General features: G+C 50.0%; 1 protein-coding gene and 1 long non-coding RNA gene across 3 annotated transcripts; both read right to left on the bottom strand.

The window, feature by feature from the left end:
* Positions 1-3,065: 3,065 nt before the first annotated feature.
* Positions 3,066-4,267, bottom strand: LOC144947816 (uncharacterized). Its single transcript, XR_013640093.1, has 3 exons — positions 4,062-4,267; positions 3,650-3,696; positions 3,066-3,236 (listed from the first exon to the last, which is right to left on the bottom strand). It is a non-coding gene; the product is annotated as an uncharacterized LOC144947816 (long non-coding RNA).
* Positions 4,268-4,477: 210 nt separating this feature from the next.
* LOC144947814 (uncharacterized) lies at positions 4,478-19,115 on the bottom strand. 2 transcript variants are annotated; one of them, XM_078877169.1, is made up of 8 exons: positions 18,854-19,115; positions 17,194-17,285; positions 16,761-16,865; positions 15,391-15,474; positions 11,990-12,160; positions 5,626-5,715; positions 5,144-5,193; positions 4,478-4,943 (listed from the first exon to the last, which is right to left on the bottom strand). In XM_078877169.1, the coding sequence occupies exons 2-6, from the start codon at positions 17,197-17,199 to the stop codon at positions 5,698-5,700; spliced, it is 384 nt and encodes a 127-aa protein (XP_078733295.1). In that variant the 5' UTR covers positions 17,200-17,285; positions 18,854-19,115; the 3' UTR covers positions 4,478-4,943; positions 5,144-5,193; positions 5,626-5,697. The 2 variants fall into 2 exon arrangements, with proteins under 2 accessions (XP_078733295.1, XP_078733294.1); XM_078877168.1 differs by lacking the exon at positions 16,761-16,865.
* Between the last annotated feature and the right edge of the window lie 3,182 nt (positions 19,116-22,297).

Raw genomic sequence — 22,297 nt, 5'->3', positions numbered from 1 at the left:
CCCAATTTCTGACAGCCTAAAATCGGTACTAGCTAAGGGGTTGAATTTAGCAGTCACCCCCAAACACATCCCAGTGGATGACATTGCCCAGGTCGACGTAGCCTTCAAAGGTCTGGGACACATCCCAGGCAGACGTTGCAAGATCTGAAATCGCTGTTATCCTCAAGAATGCTAAGAAACCCATTAGCAACATTAGCAAGGACGAGCGTTTTGAACTCGCTCAATTCAAGAAGAGATTATATTGTCATCCTCTCAGCCGACAAGGGCAATGCCACTGGCATCATGGGTAAAACCACATACAACAACAAAATTCAGGACCTTCTTCATGATGGCTGCTATACCAAAATTAATAGAGACCCTACCAATAGCCTGGTTACTAAAACCAACAAAATCATCACTAATTCGGCTTCCCTAATCGAACCCACCAAACAGCTCTCTCTAAAACAGTCAGCTGCTAGACCACCCAGATGTTACGGCCTTCCAACAATCCATAAAGAGGGCACTCCACTCTGTCCTATCGTCTCCACCATTAACTCACCCACTTACAGACTGGCACGATTTCTGTCTGAGACTCTGCTTCCCGTCACGGGCAAGACCGCCTCAGCTGTACTTAATTCGGCCCACTTGGTTTCACTAATCAAGGATATATCACTATCCCCGGAGGATTTGATTGTCAGTTTAGATATAGTCTCCCTCTTCACCAAGGTATCCATACCTGATACTATTGCAATCATTGAAGACCTGGTCTAACAGGGACTGAATCCTGATGTACCTTCGTTGGTAAGGCACTGCCTAAGGCACTGCCTTACCAACACTTACTTCACCTGTAATGGTACTTTCTACAAACAGAATGAAGGTACCCCAATGGGCTCTCCCCTATCACCAGTGATAGCGAATGTTTTCATGGATAAATTTGAGACAGATGCCATCCAGACATCCACCCGACGTCCTTCCTTGTGGAAGAGATACGTGGATGACACGTGCGTCATCTGGCCACATGGCCTGCCGGCACTATACCAATTTCTCAACCACATCAATTTTATACACCCATCTATCAAATTCACCATGGAAGTGGAAATGACAAGCTATCATTCCTGGATGTTTTGATAAAGAGACCTGATGGCTCGTTGGGACACTGTCTATAAGAAAGCCACCCACGCGGATTCCTATCTAAAGCCTGACTCCCACCACCATCCAGCCCAGAAGAATTCCCTCATCAAAACACTACACCATAGGGCTCGTTGCATCTCCGACCAGCACCACCTAGCCAGTGAGCTTGAACACGTATGCCAGGCTCTCAGGAGTAATGGATATTCTGACCGCACATTCCGCAAAGCTGCATCCCCAAACATGGGTAGAGATCCATCTGAGGACCCAATCAAAACCATCACCTTGCCATACATAGCAGGGGTCACCAAAAGAATTTCCAAAATCTTGAACAAACACAAGATACAAGTTCGGTTCGATACAGTACACAAAATCCGTGATTTGATCCCATCGGTGAAGGATGCGATTCTGGACATGCAATGTCCTGGTGTCTATAAGCTGAGTTGTGTCTGCAGCAGCAGTTACATTGGTGAAACGAAGCGACATGTCTCAGACCGGGTTCGCGAACACAAAGCGGATTTGAAACACGGAAGAACCAACACCTTGGCGGTGGCGGATCATTGTTTCAACGCTGTGGGCACACATGACATTGTTTTTTCCGAGACCAAGATGATCTGCAAACCCTCGGGCTACCATCAGAGATTTGTTCATGAAGCCATCGAGATATTCAAACACAGACAAAACTTTAATCGAGAAGATGGATTCAGATTGAGCAATCGTTGGAAGGACGTAATAAACCACGTCAAGTTTTAACTGCTGTGATTCTCACTCTTCCACCCATGCTGTTTTCGTTTACTAATTCAAGCTCATGGACATGCTAATTTCTCCAGCCCCCACCCGTCCCTGCACGCCACAAAATTCCCCCCCCCTCCCGTGCCTATATAAAGCCATAACAGCAAATCAGTCTTTCTCACCTGACGACGGACGCTTGTGTTGTGACCGAAACGTCGTGTTGTTTTATTAGTTTTTCTAACTATGTAACTTTACCAAAAGAACCAGAGGATGGATTCCTGCAGTCACGAAAGCTTCAAATGAAGATTGAAATATATTTATATCACAAGTATATGCACAGTGTAGATACAAAAATGCAGGATCCTGTCATTGTAAGTGGTTTTTTTTCATAAGGTGAAAGAGATTAACACTGGAGATAAACGTCTCGAAATGTTTTCATTGCAAAATTAGCAACAACATTTCGCACAGTCTCATTCTCAATAGAAAGTAACAGTGCAAGGAAAAACAAGTCAGCATTGTTTTTCTCTGGTTGATCGGAGACATATTTTTTTTTATCAGCTTTAGCTTGGAAAAATAACCCTCCCTTTCACAATTGATTCCCAAGATGGCAAGATACAGAGCAATGTAACATTCTGAAAGCTACTGATCAGCTTGTTAGATATATGGGCTTTGAGCATATCTGCCAATGTTTTTTTCCCCCTGCATACCAATGCAGGAAAAACAGGAATTAATCAGTGAATGATGTTCGAGATCTACTGGATATGCAGCAACTAATGCTTTGACCCGCACAACAATTTCTTCTGTGGACAGTGATCTATATACAAGGAAACTGAATCTCAATGTGATTACACTACAGTTAGCCAGATGAGAGTCTCAGGCTCCATATAAAATGAACCTCACCAAGAGTACAGCAGAATGCACTGGTGAGTACAGTCACGTGTTATAATAGATTATAAAGTTCTGTTTACAATCTGCATTTTTATTAGCGATTTTACAAATAACCCAATGAAGCCATCATATATTGCTCATACATAAGAAATAACATTGTCGGGAACACATCCCCATTTCTACAATGGTAAAATGCATCATGAGCGCAAAGCAAGGATGGTTTGTACTGAGTGCACTGCAATCCGTAGCGATGCTTTTAACAGATGTCACAACGACAGCCAAAATTAATAGCATAATAATTATTACATTTTATAATACAAAAAACAATCACAGTTTGACACAAAACAGAAACATGTGGAAGGATCCATTCGGTGGGGTGAGCATTGATTAGATAAATTTCTCCTCCGGAATCTTCCCTCCATTCTGACGATGGGAATGACGATTGCCGACCGTGGTTTTGGTAGATCCGCACCGGAGCAGGAGCCACAACCAAACCCGGAGCAGCGATGCTGATGAGGGAAGGAGGAGGGGCAGAGTAGAAGGAGAGACAAGCGGCGTCATGAGCGACGCTCGCCAAATCTGAACACGCCCGTCCAGTTGTGACCCCGCGTGTCGGTCAGCAGTGTGGGCGGCACGGTACTCGCATTGAGATGTTCTGCTCCAGGCATCTGTGAGGGTGAGCGTGCACAGGAGGCAAACAGAGCGTTAGCGCCGGGTTTCTACAGCCCATGGCACCGTACGTGCGTGCGTGTGCGTTCGTGCGTGTGGCCGTAGTGCAGTCCCACGTGCTCTCGCCAACCTTTACAACCACTACGGTGTCATCTTGGATATCTCTGAGAACGACTTGACAAGGTGAGCATCGTGTGCGTGGAGCTGCTGGACGGTGGTGATGTGTTTGAGGCAAGTGCAGGGGGGATCTCACTTGAATGAGCTTGGCGGATGAACAGCCGCTTGCTCACGACAGATGGCCTGCCAGGTAGGAACACAAGCAGGTCAATAATAATAGCACGTTACTTATTTATCCAGCAAGCTAAACTGAGTCCAGTAAATCTTTTCAAGGAGGGGCCTGCTAATTCATGACTTACACATGTGGGAGCACCTAGAGAAACCCCACAAAAGCAAAGGAACAACGCTCTATCCCAAAAAGAAGAACAGATGGAGATTAGTCCACACTTGCTGTACTGCCTTCTGGAAAACCAGAGTATTGCACCTCGTTAAGGCAGAAGAGGAATGGGAGAGGGAGCGGAGGAAAAGGAAGCAGGAATACAGATGTCTTCTCTTTGTGCGGTGTGTGCGTGTTTATGATGTGTGCTGTCACGGTGCAAGTGACTCACCTGCCGTCCATGGTTGGCACCAATTGCACCACTCGCCAAAACACCTTCACTGACTCCCGGCAATTCTTGACTGACGATCGCCACATGGCACAGGCGCACGGATAGAGCCACGCCGTGGACACAAACCGCAGGGCAGGATCAATAGAATGGTGAGGTGGTGTCTATGATAGGCGGTGCAGAATGCACCTGGTGGAGTTAAATGTCAGTGATGGTGTTGATGATGCTGCTGCTGATGAGGATGATGATGAAGCTGATGGTGAATGTGACTATGCAGATACTCTCTTTAAAGAAGCCATGGACAGTGAAATTCACCTGAGTATCCTGTAAAGTGAGAGTCACAAGTAAACACGACCGTCCCTCATTTGCAAGCCACCCAAGAGGTGGCGACCGCATAGTCTAGGTTAGGGTTAGTGCTGTGGCTCCAGTAAGTGTGACAGTCTGGGCTCGTGTGAATGTCAAGGTTAGAGATAGTCTTCAGATGTGGGCAAGGGATCATGATGGGATTGAGTGTCAAGGCTAGGGATAATGTATATTTAAGGCGAAGAAGATGGATTGAATCCATCTTAAGATAATTTACGCTTAAGGTGTACATTTTGACGTACAAATTAGGGTATCAACGAACAAGTAAAAAATTATCATAGTAAAAATTATGAACGTAAATTGAGGGCTTGTGCACCGCAATTGTTTGCAAACTCAGGCCGGACAAGCTCAGCTCTTTGTGTTTAGGCAGAGCCAGTGGCTGCACCAATGAGGGCGTGAGGGTGCAAGGCTATGGCCGGCACACTGTGCCATGGCTGACGGTGGTGGTGAAGGAACACGCATCGTGATGCGTGTGCGCCAGCTCCTCGAGGAAGTCCTCCACCGTCAGCCGCTTGACTCGGGCTGTTGAACAAGGAGGGAGGCAGGCGACAAAATCGCGTGACGTGAGCGGCGACACATACGCATGTAGGTATGTTGAACTTCTTTCCCACCGTACGTAGCCAACTATGCTTATGGGAAGTGCGGGCGAAGAACAACAAAACCGCGTGATGCAGGGTGACACAATGACATGAGTGCAAACATCGCTCTTTACCAACACTCACGTGAATTTTCCGGGCTCTCCTTATCTGCACCATCCTCTCCCAGGCTGCTTCTGGAGGTTGAAACGATATCCGGAGCATTAGGCAAGGGGGTGGTTGCACTCGCATCAACAATTGTGTTTCAAGTTCAGCCTGTGCGTAAAGCATTTTTTTCTTCTGGTATCAAAGAAACCGATTATTTAAATTCCACTTTTGGAAGCCAGGTTTAATTTCGTAGCATTTAAAGCAAGCTTCTGCATGGCTGCTTGCGGCGACGTGAAAAAGCCTCCGCGCGTTCCAGCGAACTTGAAATGGCCTGCCATGTGATAGCGATATACAATGTTTTGTTATTATGAATGCTATTAAATGCCTGTACCGATGATAAGCAATGTAAGTAATAAAGTCTCTCGAGAGCGGTCTGTGTTAAATACCAATTCATCCTTTCATGTGACAGCCTTGCAGACCAGTGTGAGTGTGTGTGTGTTTGTATTAATGCGTCAACTCACTCTGAGGGGGTGTAGATGGTGATGAGGACATCCTTATCATACTTCTTGAGCAGACCCTGACGGTCTGCAGTATCATACAGATTGTATTACCTGCAAATGCACACACAACACACTTTAAACACCGAGCGCATAGCGATGCATCGATTAATTAACTCAACTTTATTTTTCTATTCACGATGCAAGTATACAATCATAGGTGTGATTGTAGTTGTGTGACGGTTATTCCGCTGGGCTTGCAATTCAGAGGTTGCCAGTGTAATGTCCTGTAAGCGAATGTTGAAGCAAAGGTGCAAACTGATTGAATCCCCGCACCTCTGTCCAGCCCGCTGTCCACCACAGGTCAATTAGCAGTGTTGGGGTCAAGTGTGGGCACTCCCTCTACTTCCAACATGTACGATCAGTATGGAAGAGAAGGCCAAATACCCCATAGAGGGGTCTCCAGAGCTCCCTCTAGTGGAGACAATTCCATCGGCAGTGGAATGCGAAGGGAATTGCAGGGCTGCATCTTTATATACGATTAAGAGTTCACGATATCATTAATATAATGGGACTAAACTATAGAAGCAAGGCAAACCAACAGTAAAACAGTACCAATGAGAGACAGAGAGGCACGTGCACAACATACGTAGTGTAAATGTAGTGATGATACGCCCTGGTGGTAGGGATCGTGGGGTAGCGCGTGGTGATTGGCTGTGTGTTGGTGACGCGCGCTGACGGTGAGGGATCGTAGGTCAGCGCGGGGTCATGGGTTATGTGATGGTGATTGGCTGTGTGTTGGTGACGCGCGCTGACAGTGATGGATCGTGTGGCAGCGCGTGGTGATTGGTTATGTGCGCTGACACAAGAAGGGATCGTGTGGCAGCGCGTGATGATTGGTCGGCTAGGGTGGGTGCTTACATCGCGGTCCGCATAGGCTCCGTCTCCTTGGAGCGGAGGGCTATATAAGGTGGTGCGCGTGGGCGCTCGGGGAGAAGTTGGTGACCAGTGAAGACGGAAGACGGAGGAGGAAGAGATAGGGCCCTGAGACACCTAGTCCCGCTGTCCTTGTAAGGACGGGGCCCTGTGTGGCTCAGAGGCGGGACCTTGGGACCCGGGGGCCGGACGTCCGTGTGAGGACTGGGCCGTGGGACCCAGTGGTCGTGATCCGTACCCAAGCTGGGGTGGGTCTAGAGGTTCCCCCGGATGCTACGGGGCTGGAATGCCCGTGTGTGTGTAGCCGGGTGGAACGGGTAGCGTGAGCTGTAGTAACCACCCGTGTCAGGTGGAACGTGTAGCGTGAGCTGTAGATACCACATGTGTCAGGTGGAACGTGTAGCGTGAGCTGTAGTGACAACACGTGTTATTGTGACAACCCAAGTGTGAATAAAGTGTGCTACCCGTCAAGTGGTCTCCCGCCGTAGTTTACTATACTACAACTGGCGTCAGGAGTGAAACAGTCATCCTGCCATGGATACCAGGAAGACTCATCGGACTCACGAGTGTGACCGGGAGGAAAACCACGACGACTCGGGCCAGCAGGCATCAGGGGGAGAAGAGGAAGAGACGCCGGCGCCACAAGACCCTTCATGGGCGCCCAACGAGCGGCTGGGGGCTGACGCCGGACTCCGCGACGCGCACTCCCGCGGCGTCCATCCTAGCGGAGATCACCACATCAGGAGGAGCGAGAACGTCGACGGACATTGAAAGGGCTCGCGTTGCTGATTCCTGCCAAAATGACTTTGAAATTCCCGCCATTTCTGCTGAGCGGCCATCTTTTGGCGGGAACTGCGAGCAACACGTGGCGGGAGTCCACCAATCCCTGCCGCTTACGTCATCAACGCGCGCTACGGGCTGCCATCAGCCACCTGCCATAGGGGCCGCCATTTTGCAGCTCGACGGTGCGGCGCAGGAGAGTCAGGAGCCAGAGGACGACATAATTTTCCAGCAGCGCCTTCCCGCGTTGACAGCCTTCAAGGCGGACGGCGGGGACTGGGGCACATTCCAAAGAAGATTTCGCGCCCATCAAGAGATGTCGGCCTGGTCCGACGCTACGGCGCTGCGGGCACTGCCTGCCATGTTAGACGACGACGCGCTCGCGGCCTTCAGGTCCGCATCGAGATCGGCCCGCTCCACGCTCAAGGCTGCGCTGGGCCTCATGGCCAAAGTTTACGGACCACCTTCGGCCTGCCGCCACCAATTTTACGACCGACGGAAGGCGGACACGGAGACCGCGCTCGCCTACCGCACGGCGTTGTTGGCCCTCGACGACGCCGCGTTCCCTCGTATGGACGAGGAGGGGCAGGACGCTATGGTTTTGGAACAACTGCTCAAGTTGGCACAGGACCTGGGGGTCCCCATCAACACAGCCGAAGAAGTGGATATATGTTCGTTGCGTGTTGCTACGAGTATTCAGGCGCACGAGGTCCTGCAGCGGAAACAGGTGGTCGTCTGAACTGCTGCCGGGGTCTCAGCTCCGGGCCCGGTGGTCACCGAGCCCCAGGTCGTTCGCCCACGGGAGGAGGCGTTCGCGGCTGCACGACCGGGGGATTGGAGGTCGGGGGGTCGGTCGCCTCTGCGATCGACCCGCAAGCTGGAGCAACCGAGACCTCCGACGTCCCTCATCACGTGCTACAACTGCGGCCTTCGGGGCCACGTGGCGTCCGGGTGCCGCGCTCCACGTCAGCGTGCCACGGGACCTCGGCTAGACAACGACCACGGCCCCAAGTCGTCCCAACTACCCCCGGCAAGTCGCGGCACTTCACATGCTCGGCCTACATACACGACACACATGGGCCGTTGCTTTGCGGCGGAGGATGTGCGATTGGGGGCGGGGAATCGGTTCGGAGAGGGGGGTTCGTACGGGGCCGGGGGGACATTGAATGGTCCGAGTTGGGCCACAGAATTGTGGCCGCGGTGGCCGGTTCGTCGGTCGTTACGGGATTCATAGACGGGGTCGAGGTCAGGGTGTTGGTGGACACGGGAGCGTCGGCCACTATAATTTCATACCTCATTTATAACATTCTCCCCGTCCAATGTCGACCTCTGCTTCCGGTGGACGTGCCATTTTACGCGGCAAATGGGGGCTCATTAGGTATTATCGGTGAGATTCGGGCGTCCATTTGCATAGGGGATATTAAATTGGCGGGACCTATTTTCGTCTCCTCTTCCCTAGCGGTTCCTTGTCTGTTGGGCACAGATTTTTTGGCTAAGATGCCCATTAAAATTCTTGTGGATCAACGTTGTATTGAGCTGCCATCGGGTCGCCGTATTTCTTTTTTGTCTAACCCTACTGAAATACGGACGGCGTGGGCGACGATCCAAGCGCTAGCGACACAGACGGTGCACGTGCCCCCGGGTTCGCAGATGTTGATACCCCTCCGGTTGCGGAAGCCATTGGGTGGGGAGACTGCAGGACAAGGCGTGCTTTTGGGTCCATCGAATAGAGCTGTCGGGGGTCTGGATTTGGCGGTGGCTCAAACGTTGGTTCGGGCTGACGGGGACCCGTTCGTTATGGTGTTAAACGCTGGTTCAAGGCCGGCCATTATTCCGCAGGGCACCGTGCTTGCTCATGCGGCACGGGTTCCTGCGGAAGAGCGCCTTGTTGCACATGTTGATCCCGTCCCGGCGCAGAAAATTACATCGGGTGATGACCTTGAATGGGTCGATTCGCTGTGTGCGGACTCAAGTGGTTTGTCAAGGGTGCAATTGGGTGCGCTGCGCGCTCTGCTGATCGAATTTTCCGATGTGTTCAGCACGCACAAATATGATATTGGGTGCACGGACCTGTTACGCCGCCACATTGAAACAGGTGATGCAGCACCAGTCCGGCAGAATCCCTTCCGGCTGAGTCCTGCCGAGAAGGAACACGTTCAATCGGCCGTCAATGACATGCTGACGGCCGACATCATTTCGCCTTCATCCAGTCCGTGGGGAGCACCTATCGTTCTGGTTAAAAAGCAAGACGGCTCCTTGCGATTTTGTGTGGATTTCCGTCGCCTGAATAAAATCTCCGTGGCCGACGCGTATCCGCTCCCCAGGATGGACGAGTCCCTGGACGCATTGTCCGTGGCGCGGTATTTTTCTACACTTGACTTACTGTCGGGATTCTGGCAGCTGCCACTCGACGATGAGTCTAAACCTAAGACAGCATTCCGGACCCCAGGGGGCCTGTTCCAGTTTAATCGGTTGCCCATGGGACTCCACTCCGCTCCCGCGACGTTTCAGCGCCTTATGGAATTGGTTTTGTCGGGTTTGCAATGGGATACTTGCTTAATTTTTCTTGACGATGTCATTGTTTTCAGTAAAACCTTTGAGGAACACCTCCAGCGATTAAGAGGGGTGTTCTTGCGGATTAACACCGAACCGTAAGGGAGCCCCAGTGATTAACACTGAACCCTAATGAGCCCCAGTGATTAACACCAGTGATTAACACTGAACCCTAATGACACCCAGTCATTAACACTGCACCCTAAGGGAGCCCCAGTGATTAACACTGAACCCTAATGAGCCCCAGTGATTAACACCAGTGATTAACACTGAACCCTAATGACACCCAGTGATTAACACTGAACCCTAAGGGAGCCCCAGTGATTAACACCGAACCCTAATGAGCCCCAGTGATTAACACCAGTGATTAACATGGAGTAGGCACTAAGCGCCGGTGGTACGTTCACCCCTCCCGGCTAAAACCGTTCACGCCACCATATGGCCTTCCTTTGTGTCGTGATGACCGAGCAGGTGATGTGACCGACGACCCGGGGAGGGAGATTTCTTCGCCTGATCCTCACATGTTTTCGCCTGATCCGCTCCCAGGTGTCCGGGAACTGACGGCTGCCGACCACCGGCGACCAGATCCCCGGGGCACGGCCAGTTCTTCCAGGCCCGAACCGTGCCTTCCTGGGCTGCCGGTGCCACCAGACGGTCGACAGCGTCTTGTCCCGTACGACGGACCGGCCAGGTGGACTCGCGCTAGGTCGCGCAACTTTTCCTGACCGAATAAATGGGGTGGGGATGCGGGCCGACGCGGCCGGAGCGTCTCGTCCCTACGTTCCCCGTCCGCTCGACCACTTTATCACCCATTCAAGGAGCGTGCGGAAGGGGGATCGGTAGTCAAGGAGACACTGGACACGATTTTTTTCGGAATAACTTTATTGTATTGCTCGTCGGTTTGTACATAGGTTGTGTTGTGTTGTTGTGTTGTGTTGTTGTGTTGCGTTGTTGTTGTGTTACGGGGCACACTTCGGGAGTGGGTTTTTTTTGTTGGTTTGTTGTTGTTTGGCAGCCGGGCCGGCTGCGAGCTATGTGGGGGGGGGGGGGGGGTGATGTAGTGATGATACGCGCTGGTGGTAGGGATCGTGGGGTAGCGCGTGGTGATTGGCTGTGTGTTGGTGACGCGCGCTGACGGTGAGGGATCGTAGGTCAGCACGGGGTCATGGGTTATGTGATGGTGATTGGCTGTGTGTTGGTGACGCGCGCTGACAGTGATGGATCGTGTGGCAGCGCGTGGTGATTGGTTATGTGCGCTGACACAAGAAGGGATCGTTTGGCAGCGCGTGATGATTGGTCGGCTAGGGTGGGTGCTCACATCGCGGTCCGCATAGGCTCCGTCTCCTTGGAGCGGAGGGCTATATAAGGCGGTGCGCGCGGGCGCTCGGGGAGAAGTTGGTGACCAGTGAAGACGGAAGAAGGAGGAGGAAGAGATAGGGCCCTGAGACACCTAGTCCCGCTGTCCTTGTAAGGACCGGGGCCCTGTGTGGCTCAGAGGCGGGACCTTGGGACCCGGGAGCCGGACGTCCGTGTGAGGACCGGGCCGCGGGACCCAGTGGTCGTGATCCGTACCCAAGCTGGGGTGGGTCTAGAGGTTCCCCCGGATGCTACGGGGCTGGAATGCCCGTGTGTGTGTAGCCGGGTGGAACGGGTAGCGTGAGCTGTAGTAACCACCCGTGTCAGGTGGAACGTGTAGCGTGAGCTGTAGATACCACACGTGTCAGGTGGAACGTGTAGCGTGAGCTGTAGTGACAACACGTGTTATTGTGACAACCCAAGTGTGAATGAAGTGTGCTACCCGTCAAGTGGTCTCCCGCCGTAGTTTACTATACTACATAAACACACCGTTCTGACTGGTGTAAAAAAAGTGAGTGGGCTTTAGCAGGACACTGGCCCCTAAGAGCAAGGCCTTCCAGGAGTTGGAGCTATTAAATTAGTTTGTGTACAGATTATAAGAAGGTTATTACATTGCAGGACAGTGGGATCGTGATGGCTTGGGGAAGCATTTACCCAGCAGTACAATGATCATGCCTGATGATGATGATGAAATATAACATAACAGTGCAGGCTGGGATACCCGTGTGCGTGGGTTAGTGCGGGGAATTGGAAGGCTCCTTACTCCTTGAAGAAGCTCGCGATGAGGCATTGAATGTCGGCTGAGGTGGTCGGCAGAGGTGTGGGAGGCTGAGGGGTGGGCGGCAGAGGTGTGGGCGGGAGGCTGAGGGGTGGGTGGCAGAGCTGTGGGTGGCAGAGCTGTGGAAGCTGGTGGCTGCGGTAGCTTTGCTTCTTCCTGTTGGTAACGAGGATTGAGGTCGTGGTGACGGTAGAGTTGAAGGGTGTCATGGCGATGATGGCAATGGTGATAAAGGTGATGGTGATAAAGGTGATACTGGTAGGAACGAAGTGGACCAGACCACCAATAGATTAATGTGTCCGTCCGTCCGTGTTTCAACATCGCCCCCTACTGCAAACACTTGGCATGACCCTGTCCGACAAGATGGCCACCCGCTCCCCCTGCGATCTGTGAATTAAACAAGATGGCCGTCGCTTCCGGCGCCTCACGGCGAAACTTTAAACTTCGCTTCAAATTTACTTTACTGAAACGCAGCAGGTTTTTTTAACACAGAGACAAGATACATTTATTAACACAGAGACGAGATACATTTAATCGCCTTATTTGTGCACGAAAAGCACGGCGCGAGGCCTAGTGCGGCAGGCTTCGCGAGGCCTAGTGCGGCAGGCTTTGCGAGGCCTACTGCGGAAAAGGCATCGCGAGGCCTACTGCAGAGAAGGCTTCGCGAGGCCTACTGCAGGGAAGGCTTCGTGAGGCCTACTGCAGAGAAGGCTTCGCGAGGCCTAGTGCAGAAGGCTTCGCTAGGTCTACTGCAGAGAAGGCTTCGTGAGGCCTAGTGCAGCAGGCTTCACGAGGCCTACTGCAGAGAAGGCATCACGAGGCCTACTGCAGAGAAGGCATCACGAGGCCTACTGCAGAGAAGGCTTCGCGAGGCCTACTGCAGAGAAGGCTTCGCGAGGCCTACTGCAGGGAAGGCTTCGCGAGGCCTACTGCAGAGAAGGCTTCGCGAGGTCTAGTGCAGAAGGCTTCGCTAGGTCTACTGCAGAGAAGGCTTCGCGAGGCCTAGTGCAGCAGGCTTCGTGAGGCCTAGTGCAGAAGGCTTCGCTAGGCCTACTGCAGAGAAGGCTTCGCGAGGCCTACTGCAGAGAAGGCTTCGTGAGGCCTACTGCAGAGAAGGCATCGCGAGGCCTACTGCAGAGAAGGCTTCGCGAGGCCTACTGTAGAGAAGGCTTCGCGAGGCCTAGTGCAGAAGGCTTCGTGAGTGTGCCAAGACGTCTGTGCCACCAATCCCGGTGTGCCATTTTAGGCTGAGTCAACCTAGGGGAGGACACGAGGATCGCGGTGACGCGGGGTCGCAGCCGTGATAAATCCACTGCTGGATGAACGCCAACCCCAAGCCGTCGCCCCCCCCCCACGCCCTTATCCTGCTGCGATGTAATAATCCACCTATTATTGATCGACTGACTATGGGCGAACTCATTTATTCTTGTGGGTGAACAGTGGCGGGGAGGGGTGGAGGAGGAATTGATGATAAAAACAAACTTGCACCATCGCTACAGCTGCCGCGACGAGAGATGTGGGAGGAGAAGCGGCGACCGCTGCCTTGCAGGTGAGAGGTGCGTGTGTGTGCGCGTGTGTGTGTGCGTGCGTGTGTGTATGCGCGTGTGTGTGTGTGCGTGTGTGTTTGCGTGCGTGTGTGTGCGTGTGTATGCGCGTGTGTGTGCGTGTCTGTGTGTGCGTGTGTGCGTGTCCGGCCCACTCGAGCGGCGTGATGAATGGGCGCTATTGGGCTTCGGATCGTTATTCACGGCGAACTGGAAGCGTAGCAACACAACTTCATTACGTGTGTGTGTGCGTGCGTGCATGTGTGTGTACGTGTGTGTGCGTGTGTGCGTGTGTACGTGTATGTGCGTGTGTGCGCGTGTGTGCGCGTATGTGCGTGTGTGTGTGCATGTGTGCACGTGTGTGTGCGGTCGATATCCCTGTACCGGTATTAGTATTATTCCTACCAGCCCACCCCGCAGGGTCCTGTTTATACTGGTAGGAACGAAGTGGACCAGCCACCAATAGATTATTTCGTCCGTCCGTCCGTCCGACCGTCCGTCCGTCCGTGTAGCAACATCGCCCCCTACTGCAAACACTTGGCATGACCCTACAAAAACCTTTAGACTCAGTGACGCTTTCCTGGCTAAACAAGTGTAACATTCCCTTATAATTCCCTCAGATAGCTTTTAATTAAAACATTTAAATTAATGAGGCTTTCCTGGCTAAACACGTGTAACATTCCCTTATAATTCCCTGAGATAGCTTTTAATTACAACTTTGAAATTAAATAAAAAAAACTCACAGCGCCCTAAAGCCTACAGCTAGGCCTAAAGCCTAGAACTAGGCCTGAAACTCTCCCTTCGTATCGTACCCCCGCGTGTGTGAAAGGGAGTTAATGTTTAACAATGTTACATTCCCTCATGTTTTTAAATAGAAACATTTAAATTTAAAGCTTTTACATTAATAATTAAAACATTTCAATAAAAAATTAACTCACGGCGCCCTAAAGCCTACAGCTAGGCCTAAAGCCTAGAACTAGGCCTGAAACTCTCCCTTCGTATCGTACCCCCGCGTGTGTGAAAGGGAGTTAATGTTTAACAATGTTACATTCCCTCATGTTTTTAAATAGAAACATTTAAATTTAAAGCTTTTACGTAAATAATTAAAACATTTAAATAAAAAATTAACTCACAGCGCCCTAAAGCCTACAGCTAGGCCTAAAGCCTAGAACTAGGCCTCAATCTCTCCCTTCGTATCGTCCGATTAGGTGTAGCAACATCGCCCCCTACTGCAAACACTTGGCAGGACCCTACAAAAACCTTTAGACTCAGTGGGGCTTTCCTGGCTAAACAAGTGTAATAATACATTATGTTTATATTCTTTGGTTATTCGTTCCTACCAGCCCACCCCGCAGGGTCCTGTTGATGATGTGAGTGATGATGAAGATGATGGCAATGGTGAGGATGATGATGTTGAGAGTAATAATGGTTGATGTGATGATGAAGATAGTGGTGGTAATAACTTCTGATGTACGAACACGTACAATCTGGTGTATTAACACGAAATCTGATGTACCAACACACAATCTCATGTACCAACACACCTTCTGATATTTCAACACACACACAATCTAATATACCTACAAAAAATAGAATCTACCAATATGTACACATAATCTGATATATACACACACACACAATCTGATGTACTAACACACACACACTCTGATGTACCAACACAAACACAATCTGATATACCAACACACAATCTGATGTACCAACACACACACACACAATCTGATGTTCCAACACACGCAGACAATTTGATGTACCAACACATACACACGAAACGGCGCTGAGTGTACAGCAGCCACATGCCGGCCGTACGCATAGCCTCCTCACCTCGATCAGCCGCCGGTCGTCCTCCGTCAGTTCCGCAGCGAGCGGAGACGGTGGGCCCACGAGTGGGCGCATCAAGACGATGGCCTGCAACACGGACAAAGCAGCGACACCGATCAACTGGCCGCCGGCACGCCGGTCACCTTGTTCGCCCGACAGGGACGCATCGGTCCTTCCATGCACGTGGTCACGAAAGTTGCGTGTATGGGCGTGTGTGTATGTCACAATGCAAATGTATGTTGTGCAACCAAGTGAGAGAAAATCAGAGGTGGGACAAAGTCATTGTTATGCAAGTCCAAGTCGAGTCGCAAGTCATCAAATTCATGACTCGAGTCTGACTCGAGTCCAAGTCACATGACTCGAGTCCACATCTCATAGGTGGGACAAAGTCATTGTTATGCAAGTCCAAGTCGAGTCGCAAGTCATCAAATTCATGACTCGAGTCTGACTCGAGTCCAAGTCACATGACTCGAGTCCACACCTCTGGAGAGAATCCAAGAGACCAGCATATGCTTAATTTGCTAGAGTGACCCGGGTCACCAATTATGTGTAAAGTATTGGAATTGGATGCAAGTTCTATGCTGTTTAATTTTTGTATCTTCAGGGGTAATATGGCAAAAATTTGGCAAACGGATCAATAAAAATTGTAAAAACGAGTAAGGAATAATGAGAAGCATTGCAAACGAGATCATGAAAATTATTGGAAAAAAATATATTCTTGAAATGAATCTCGGATCCCACCCACAATTTAATGGGTTTTATTATTTATCCAGATTTTTTTTTTACGATTTTTAGCGCTGGAATCTCTCATAGCTGCGGGTCGTCACACGTGGTACACGCTATTCAACTGGAAATCAAATGATTCTTACATGTGTGCCTAAACGCATGTGTTATGTGCGCTGGAATACATTTAACCCATGCCCAATTGTGCACGTATTGCCCTAGCCCTTCAGTCCACTTCAGCTGTATTTTCCAGGAATCACAGGGGATCACAATTAACAACTAAGTAACCTCTTGGGGCCACAATGAAAGGCTACATGCGGATAATAATGCGTTCTCCTTATGCCCTCTCCTTGAGGCTCTCTGAGCCTCAAGACGATTGTTCACGAGGGTCCTGTATTAGGATTGTTTGGCCAATTCCCTTAATGAGCGTTTATGTTCATGACAGAAGCTGCACTATCCGGGGAATAAAATCACAACACATTTAATTCAAGGACACTTAAAGCTATGGATTGATGGATTCAACAATCTGTGATATATCTGTGATCTCCTGGCCACTTTCGCTTGAAGGAGGGGGCTACAAACAGCTGATGTAACATTTGCATTTCATGTAAGGGCTGGCTTATCACCGCCTTCCTTCCCGACACGCTCACCCTATAGTTGTCGGGATAGACAATTTTACGCGACCGCGCCTTGAGCTTCACGGCCGCTATGTAGTCCACCACTGAGAATGTTGCCATAACTCCCTCAAAGTGGAACTGAGAATAACGCACACATACAGACAAAACATTGCAGAAAGGCACAGTGTGGTGGTGGTGTAACGTGGTAGACATGGTCCCATTGATGGACGAGCTTTCTCATATGCAGATCCTATCATCTGGAATACCCTCCCATTCCACATCGGACAAATCGACTCCATCACAGTATCATTCAAATCCGAACGAAAAGGTTTTTCATTCATTTGGGCATATACTGTTGAATGGGAAATCACATTTTGGACATTTGATCAATTGGTTAAACCCAGGATGGTTAAACCCAGGGTGGATTGTAGACATGCCAGCCTGATCACATTGCTCAATCACTCACATTCATCACTGCAACGGAGTGAAGGGCGTGTAGCAGCCCTGCTGCAGGGACTGCATGAGCCCATTCTTCCCATACTTCCTTCCAAAATGAATCTGGGGACACAAGAAGCGGTGGCAGGGAGTGAACGAAACCCCAAGCTTTGATTTAAAGCTTTCGTGCCTGCAGGGGTTCATATTCTTGGTTCTTTCGGTAAAGTCACATAGAAGGAAATAATAAAATAATAAAAATATAAAACAATAAAAATTCTCACGTTTCGACTGCAACACAAGCAATAATCATCAGGTGTGAAATCCACAGCAAGAAAATTTGAAAAAAGTGGCGATTTTTCCTAACGTCAGCACCACAGACAGCGATTTGCCAGATTGCCAGATGGACGAGTCCATCTATGTTCGGAAAAGAGGAGGGGGGAGAAGAAAATGGAATGCGGTCTGAAAGTCACTGTAAGCGTGAACACAATCAATTAAGACCCGAAATGGTTTATCAAATCCTTCCAATGATTGCTAAGCCAGAATCCATCTTCTCGGTTGAAATTGTCTCTGTGTTTGTATATGTGAATAGCCTCATGAACGAATCTCTCATGGTAGCCAGATGGCTTGCAAAGAACCTCTGTCTTGGAGAAGTCAATGTCATGTGAGCCCACTGAATTATAACAGTGATCTGCCACGGCCGAGGTGTTGGTCCTACCGTGTTTTAGGTCTGCTTTGTGCTCACGGATACGGTCAGAGACATGTCGTTTGGTTTCTCCAATGTAACTACTACCATAGAGGCAACTCAGTTTGTAGACGCCAGCGTACTGTATGTCCGGAATCACATATTTTACAGACCAAGATCACGGATTTTATGTAATGTGTTGAATCGGACCTGGATCTTGTGTTTATTCAAGATTTTACAGATATTTTTTGTGATCCCCGCAATGTAGGGTAAGGTGATGGTTTTGAATGGCTCCTCAAGAGGGTCCTTCTTCATGGTTGGAGTGATGGCTTTGCGGATTGTGTAGTCGGAGTAACCATTAGCCTTAAGAGCTTGGTGTACGTGCTTGAGTTCACTGGCAATGTGCTCGTGGTCAGAGATGCATTGGGCTCTATGGTGCAAAGTCTTGATGTGGGAATTCTTCTGGGATGGATGGTGGTGGGAATCCGGTTTCAGGTAAGCATCCGTATGGGTAGCTTTCCTGAAGACAGAGTGGCTTATTGAACAATCAGGTCTCTTTTGTATTAGAACATCCAAAAAAGGTAGCTTGCCATCTTTTTCGACTTCCATGGTAAATGTGATGGCTGGGTGTATGGAATTTTTTATTTTATTATTTCCCTTCTACGTGACTTTACCGAAAGAACCAAGAATATGAAACCCCAAGCATTTCGTAAACGTGCACGTGTGTGTCTGTGGAGAGCGGTGGTGCAGTGGTTAGCACACTGCCCTAAAAACGATGGAAGGTCCTGCCAGGTGTTTTACAGTAGGTGGTCAATATTGCTATGCGTCATCCCAATTGCATAATTTGCGGTGTAATTTTTTTTTATTTAGACCATGGCTTAATCTTGCGAATGCCATCGTGGAATAATTAAGGTGCACTGTAAAGCAGACAGCACGTAGTCTGTTAACGGTAACACTACAGTGATAACCACCGACTGTGTCCACATGTGTGAGCAGCCCCTGCATTTACCGTAATCTGATACCAGGTGGATGGATTTTGGCCGTCGTTGCACTCCGGCGCGTGGGACTCCGCTGATTTTCCCTGGGTTGTCTCCGACAGGATGGCGCTTGGCTGCTGCTGATAACCATTGGGACTGGAGGTGGCACCGATTGCAGCGAGCCTGATTCACACTCTGAGCAAGTCACAAAAGGAGGGCACGACGGTGAACGTCGAGCCGAGAGCAGGCATGCGAGCAAATTCTGTGCTTCGACCAAACGGAGACCGCGTCAAGTTTGGTTCAAGTTTAATTCATGTTACGGTTGGTGAGACCTTGTCAAGGCTACAACCAGGGCTTGAACATACTTTACTAGTCGCTGGTAGACTGGAGTAGGCACTTGGCAAGTAGACAACGCCAGAAACGAGAGGTGTGATGGGTCTTGACGTGTCACTGAACTGTTAATCCCATCGGCGGCGACCGGCATGGTTTCCATGGTGACAGCCTTTGGCTCCTCGACCCCTCGATCAATGAAAGAGCAGTCGCAGTCATGTAACCCTGGGCTAGCACACTATCACGTGACTAACCCCACCCCTCAGAGGTTCCTCAAAGCCAGGGACATTCATTGCGTGCCCTGTGGAAAGTCTCAGTTGGGCGCAGCGGACCTGCTACCTTGTGATTAATAATATTGGATATCTGTGAAAAAGAGCTTCATAGCTCATTTGATTCCTCCAGTATATATAAAGATTATGATCCTGATTCTGAGTAATGAATGTATGTTGAACTTATTTCGCATTGTACTTAGCCAACCGCGCTAATCAGAGGTGCATTAAACAGAATCTTCGAAGCCAGGCACGGGTCACCCCAAATTCAGAGTAAGCCCAAAAGGCACCAGACATAAATAGATCAATAGAAGGCAACAACCGGGTAATATGCAGTGTCGAGCTCTACTAGTCTTGTAAAATAATTATACATGAAAATATTAAGTCTAGGAAGTGTAAGAGTGCTATAAGCGGGCCTCATTGTTAAATCTGCTTAGTTATTGTAAAACTCGTTTTTGTTATCCTAGTGTAGTGAGTCCAACTGAGTCGCAGACGTTGTCTTAGGGAGCAACACGTTTTATTAAACTATTAGCACAACATACTCCAGGCTATTAACACAACATACTCTCGGGTGGTGACCACCCAACTAACCACGCTACGGCAGAACTAGACACGGTTCTGCTATCCCGGTCCGGTCCACAAGCTGGGTCCCGGACCGCGTGGCTGGAGGCTTCTTCAAGCTTGACGTGGATTTCCTGCCTCTCCAACAGTAAGAACCCCGAGCCCCTCACAGGGCCCCCCTTATATCGGGCCGGGGCTGGCTCCGCCTCTCGCCCCGCCCACCTTCTCGATCTCTCTCGCCCTTGTCCGAAGGCTCTCGAGAGTTCTTCCCGGACTATGTGACCACCCATTGGCCCCCTCCACCAGTGGCCCCCCTCCAGTATCATCCGGTCACATGTCCCCAGGTCAGCCAGAGTATCATGCCCCCAACGTAACCCTAGCTGGCTGACGCTCTCTCGCTCTCTCAACGGGAGCTGTGCGTGGTGCCACCGCCCTTAACCAGCGCTCACCCAAGCCCCCATTAGGGCTGGTACTACACCCCGTGTCTGTGGTGTACACACAACAGTATACATCCCGCCATGGCCTCGCAGGCCCAGCACCACACAGTGACATTCCCAGTCACTACACTAGTGTAGTGACACAGCACGGATTGCTGTCCAGCAGCGGCAACTGCGGTGGACAGTTAGCGCACACGTCGTGGAGCATATACACGGGTGTGGCAGCAGGGTGGAGGAACTGGGGCAAGGGTCACGGAAGACCTCATAGGGAGGCCCTTGGAACCCTCTAGATTCTAGAGGGTTCGAGAAGGGAGGTGTGGCTAGGGCGGAGCCAGGCTGTGCCGAGTAGAATGAAAGCAGTGGAGAGCGAGAGCTCCAGGCTGCCGGTTCTGGGAGTGGACTCGTCTCGTCGTCGTTGTCGTCTTCGCCGCCTTTGTCGCTACCGCCTTCGCCTGATAATTGCACGGCCAAACAGTAGTTGGCTGTCTCTGTCGACGCCGTCGGTGAAACACAGTCAGGGTTGTGTCTAGGCCGGGCTGTACGGCAGCGTGGTCGAGAGAGAGGTGGCCGGAGTGGGTGTAGCGAGAAATATAGAGAAAGACGGTGCCTCCTGCAACTACCTCGTTTCCGACTGAGTGTGTGCGCCACACACCACATGCACACACGCCAAGAGGACACTACATTTGCAATAAAACTCGATTTCGGATTTCAACTCTGCCGTTGGACACAGCATTGTGTGGCACATTAGGAATGGATCACTCTTTTAAGGGTGTCCTTGTACAGCAAGGGAGTAAAGTGTGGTTCTGTGAAAGTCCTGATGTGCTGTGCAATGCATCAATGCATGTGTGTACAGCAGCATGTAATGTCTGAGTCGGGCCTGTAGTTGGCTGGCAGGGTTAATGAATAACCGCACGTGTAGACCAGCCACATGGTTAATGGCGTCTCGGAAGGATTGCTGCGTGTAACACGCGCTGTTGCATTTTACAGGTAAAGTACCCAAAGGTTGTTTTTGATCATTATATAAATGTTCTAGATTTGTTCTAGACTTGTTTTAGACGTTAAGCTTGGCTTTGAATTGTTCGTTTGTGATATATGCAATTAGAGGCGTTTTAGCACTGTGCATGGTAAAGGGATGACGCACTATAATTACTTACTGTAATTGTAATTCTCTAACTCTAATACTGTTTAGTCTATAACCATGCCCATGTACCCAGAGTATGACTACTTGCAATGCTATTGAGCATAGAACACATGTAAAGTAGTAAGCTGTACAATGGTGATATACAGTACGTATACTGTACGCATACAGTACATATAATGGGTGTAATATACCGATAGAAGTGGATGGTATAGATAGACATACAGCTTAGGATTAAAGTAATACTCGAATAGTGATGTGCAAATGTGATTGTCAAAGATAAGGATAGTTTATCAGTAGTAGAATTAGGTTTAAGAGAAAGGGTTAATGAATAACAGCACGTGTAGACCAGCCACATGGTTAATGGCGTCTCGGAAGGATTGCTGCGTGTAACACGCGCTGTTGCATTTTACAGAGTGATGGTGCTGTTCTTCCCAAGATTCATATGAACCACAATAAATAAATGTGCTTGCCCTCGATTTGGAGCACCTGCCCACGTTCCTTCATCTCGAGTGTGCAACAATTGGAAGCCTCCCATTGGTCAAGAGCCGGACACGTGATAGCGTAACGGCTTTACTACAGGGAGCCATGGAATTTGTGTCGGTTTCAGTGTTCTGGTTATGGTGCGCATTGCGTTGTTCAACTGGGCATCTAGCAGTTTTTTTGCATGAACTCCTGGACCAGGCTGGAGCGCAGTGGCTGTGTCACTGAGTAGATCAGTGATATGGTAGCAGTTCGCTG

This window comes from Lampetra fluviatilis, chromosome 47 (genome assembly GCF_964198595.1).
Source record: "Lampetra fluviatilis chromosome 47, kcLamFluv1.1, whole genome shotgun sequence".
NCBI classification, from domain to species: Eukaryota; Metazoa; Chordata; class Hyperoartia; order Petromyzontiformes; family Petromyzontidae; genus Lampetra; species Lampetra fluviatilis.
Note: the sequence above shows the minus strand (reverse complement) of the source record. Positions and strands in the feature narration are given on the sequence as shown.

Bases quoted from the DNA above. Each gene is read 5' to 3' on its own strand.
- LOC144947814 (XM_078877168.1), bottom strand. From the start codon at position 18,972: ATGGTTATCAGCAGCAGCCAAGCGCCATCCTGTCGGAGACAACCCAGG. The intron at 12,161-15,390 runs GTGAGGAGGCTA...CGTTACCAACAG, and splicing joins ACGACCGGCGGCTGATCGAG to GAAGAAGCAAAGCTACCGCA. The intron at 5,194-5,625 runs GTGAGTTGACGC...TTCAACCTCCAG, and splicing joins ACCATCTACACCCCCTCAGA to AAGCAGCCTGGGAGAGGATG.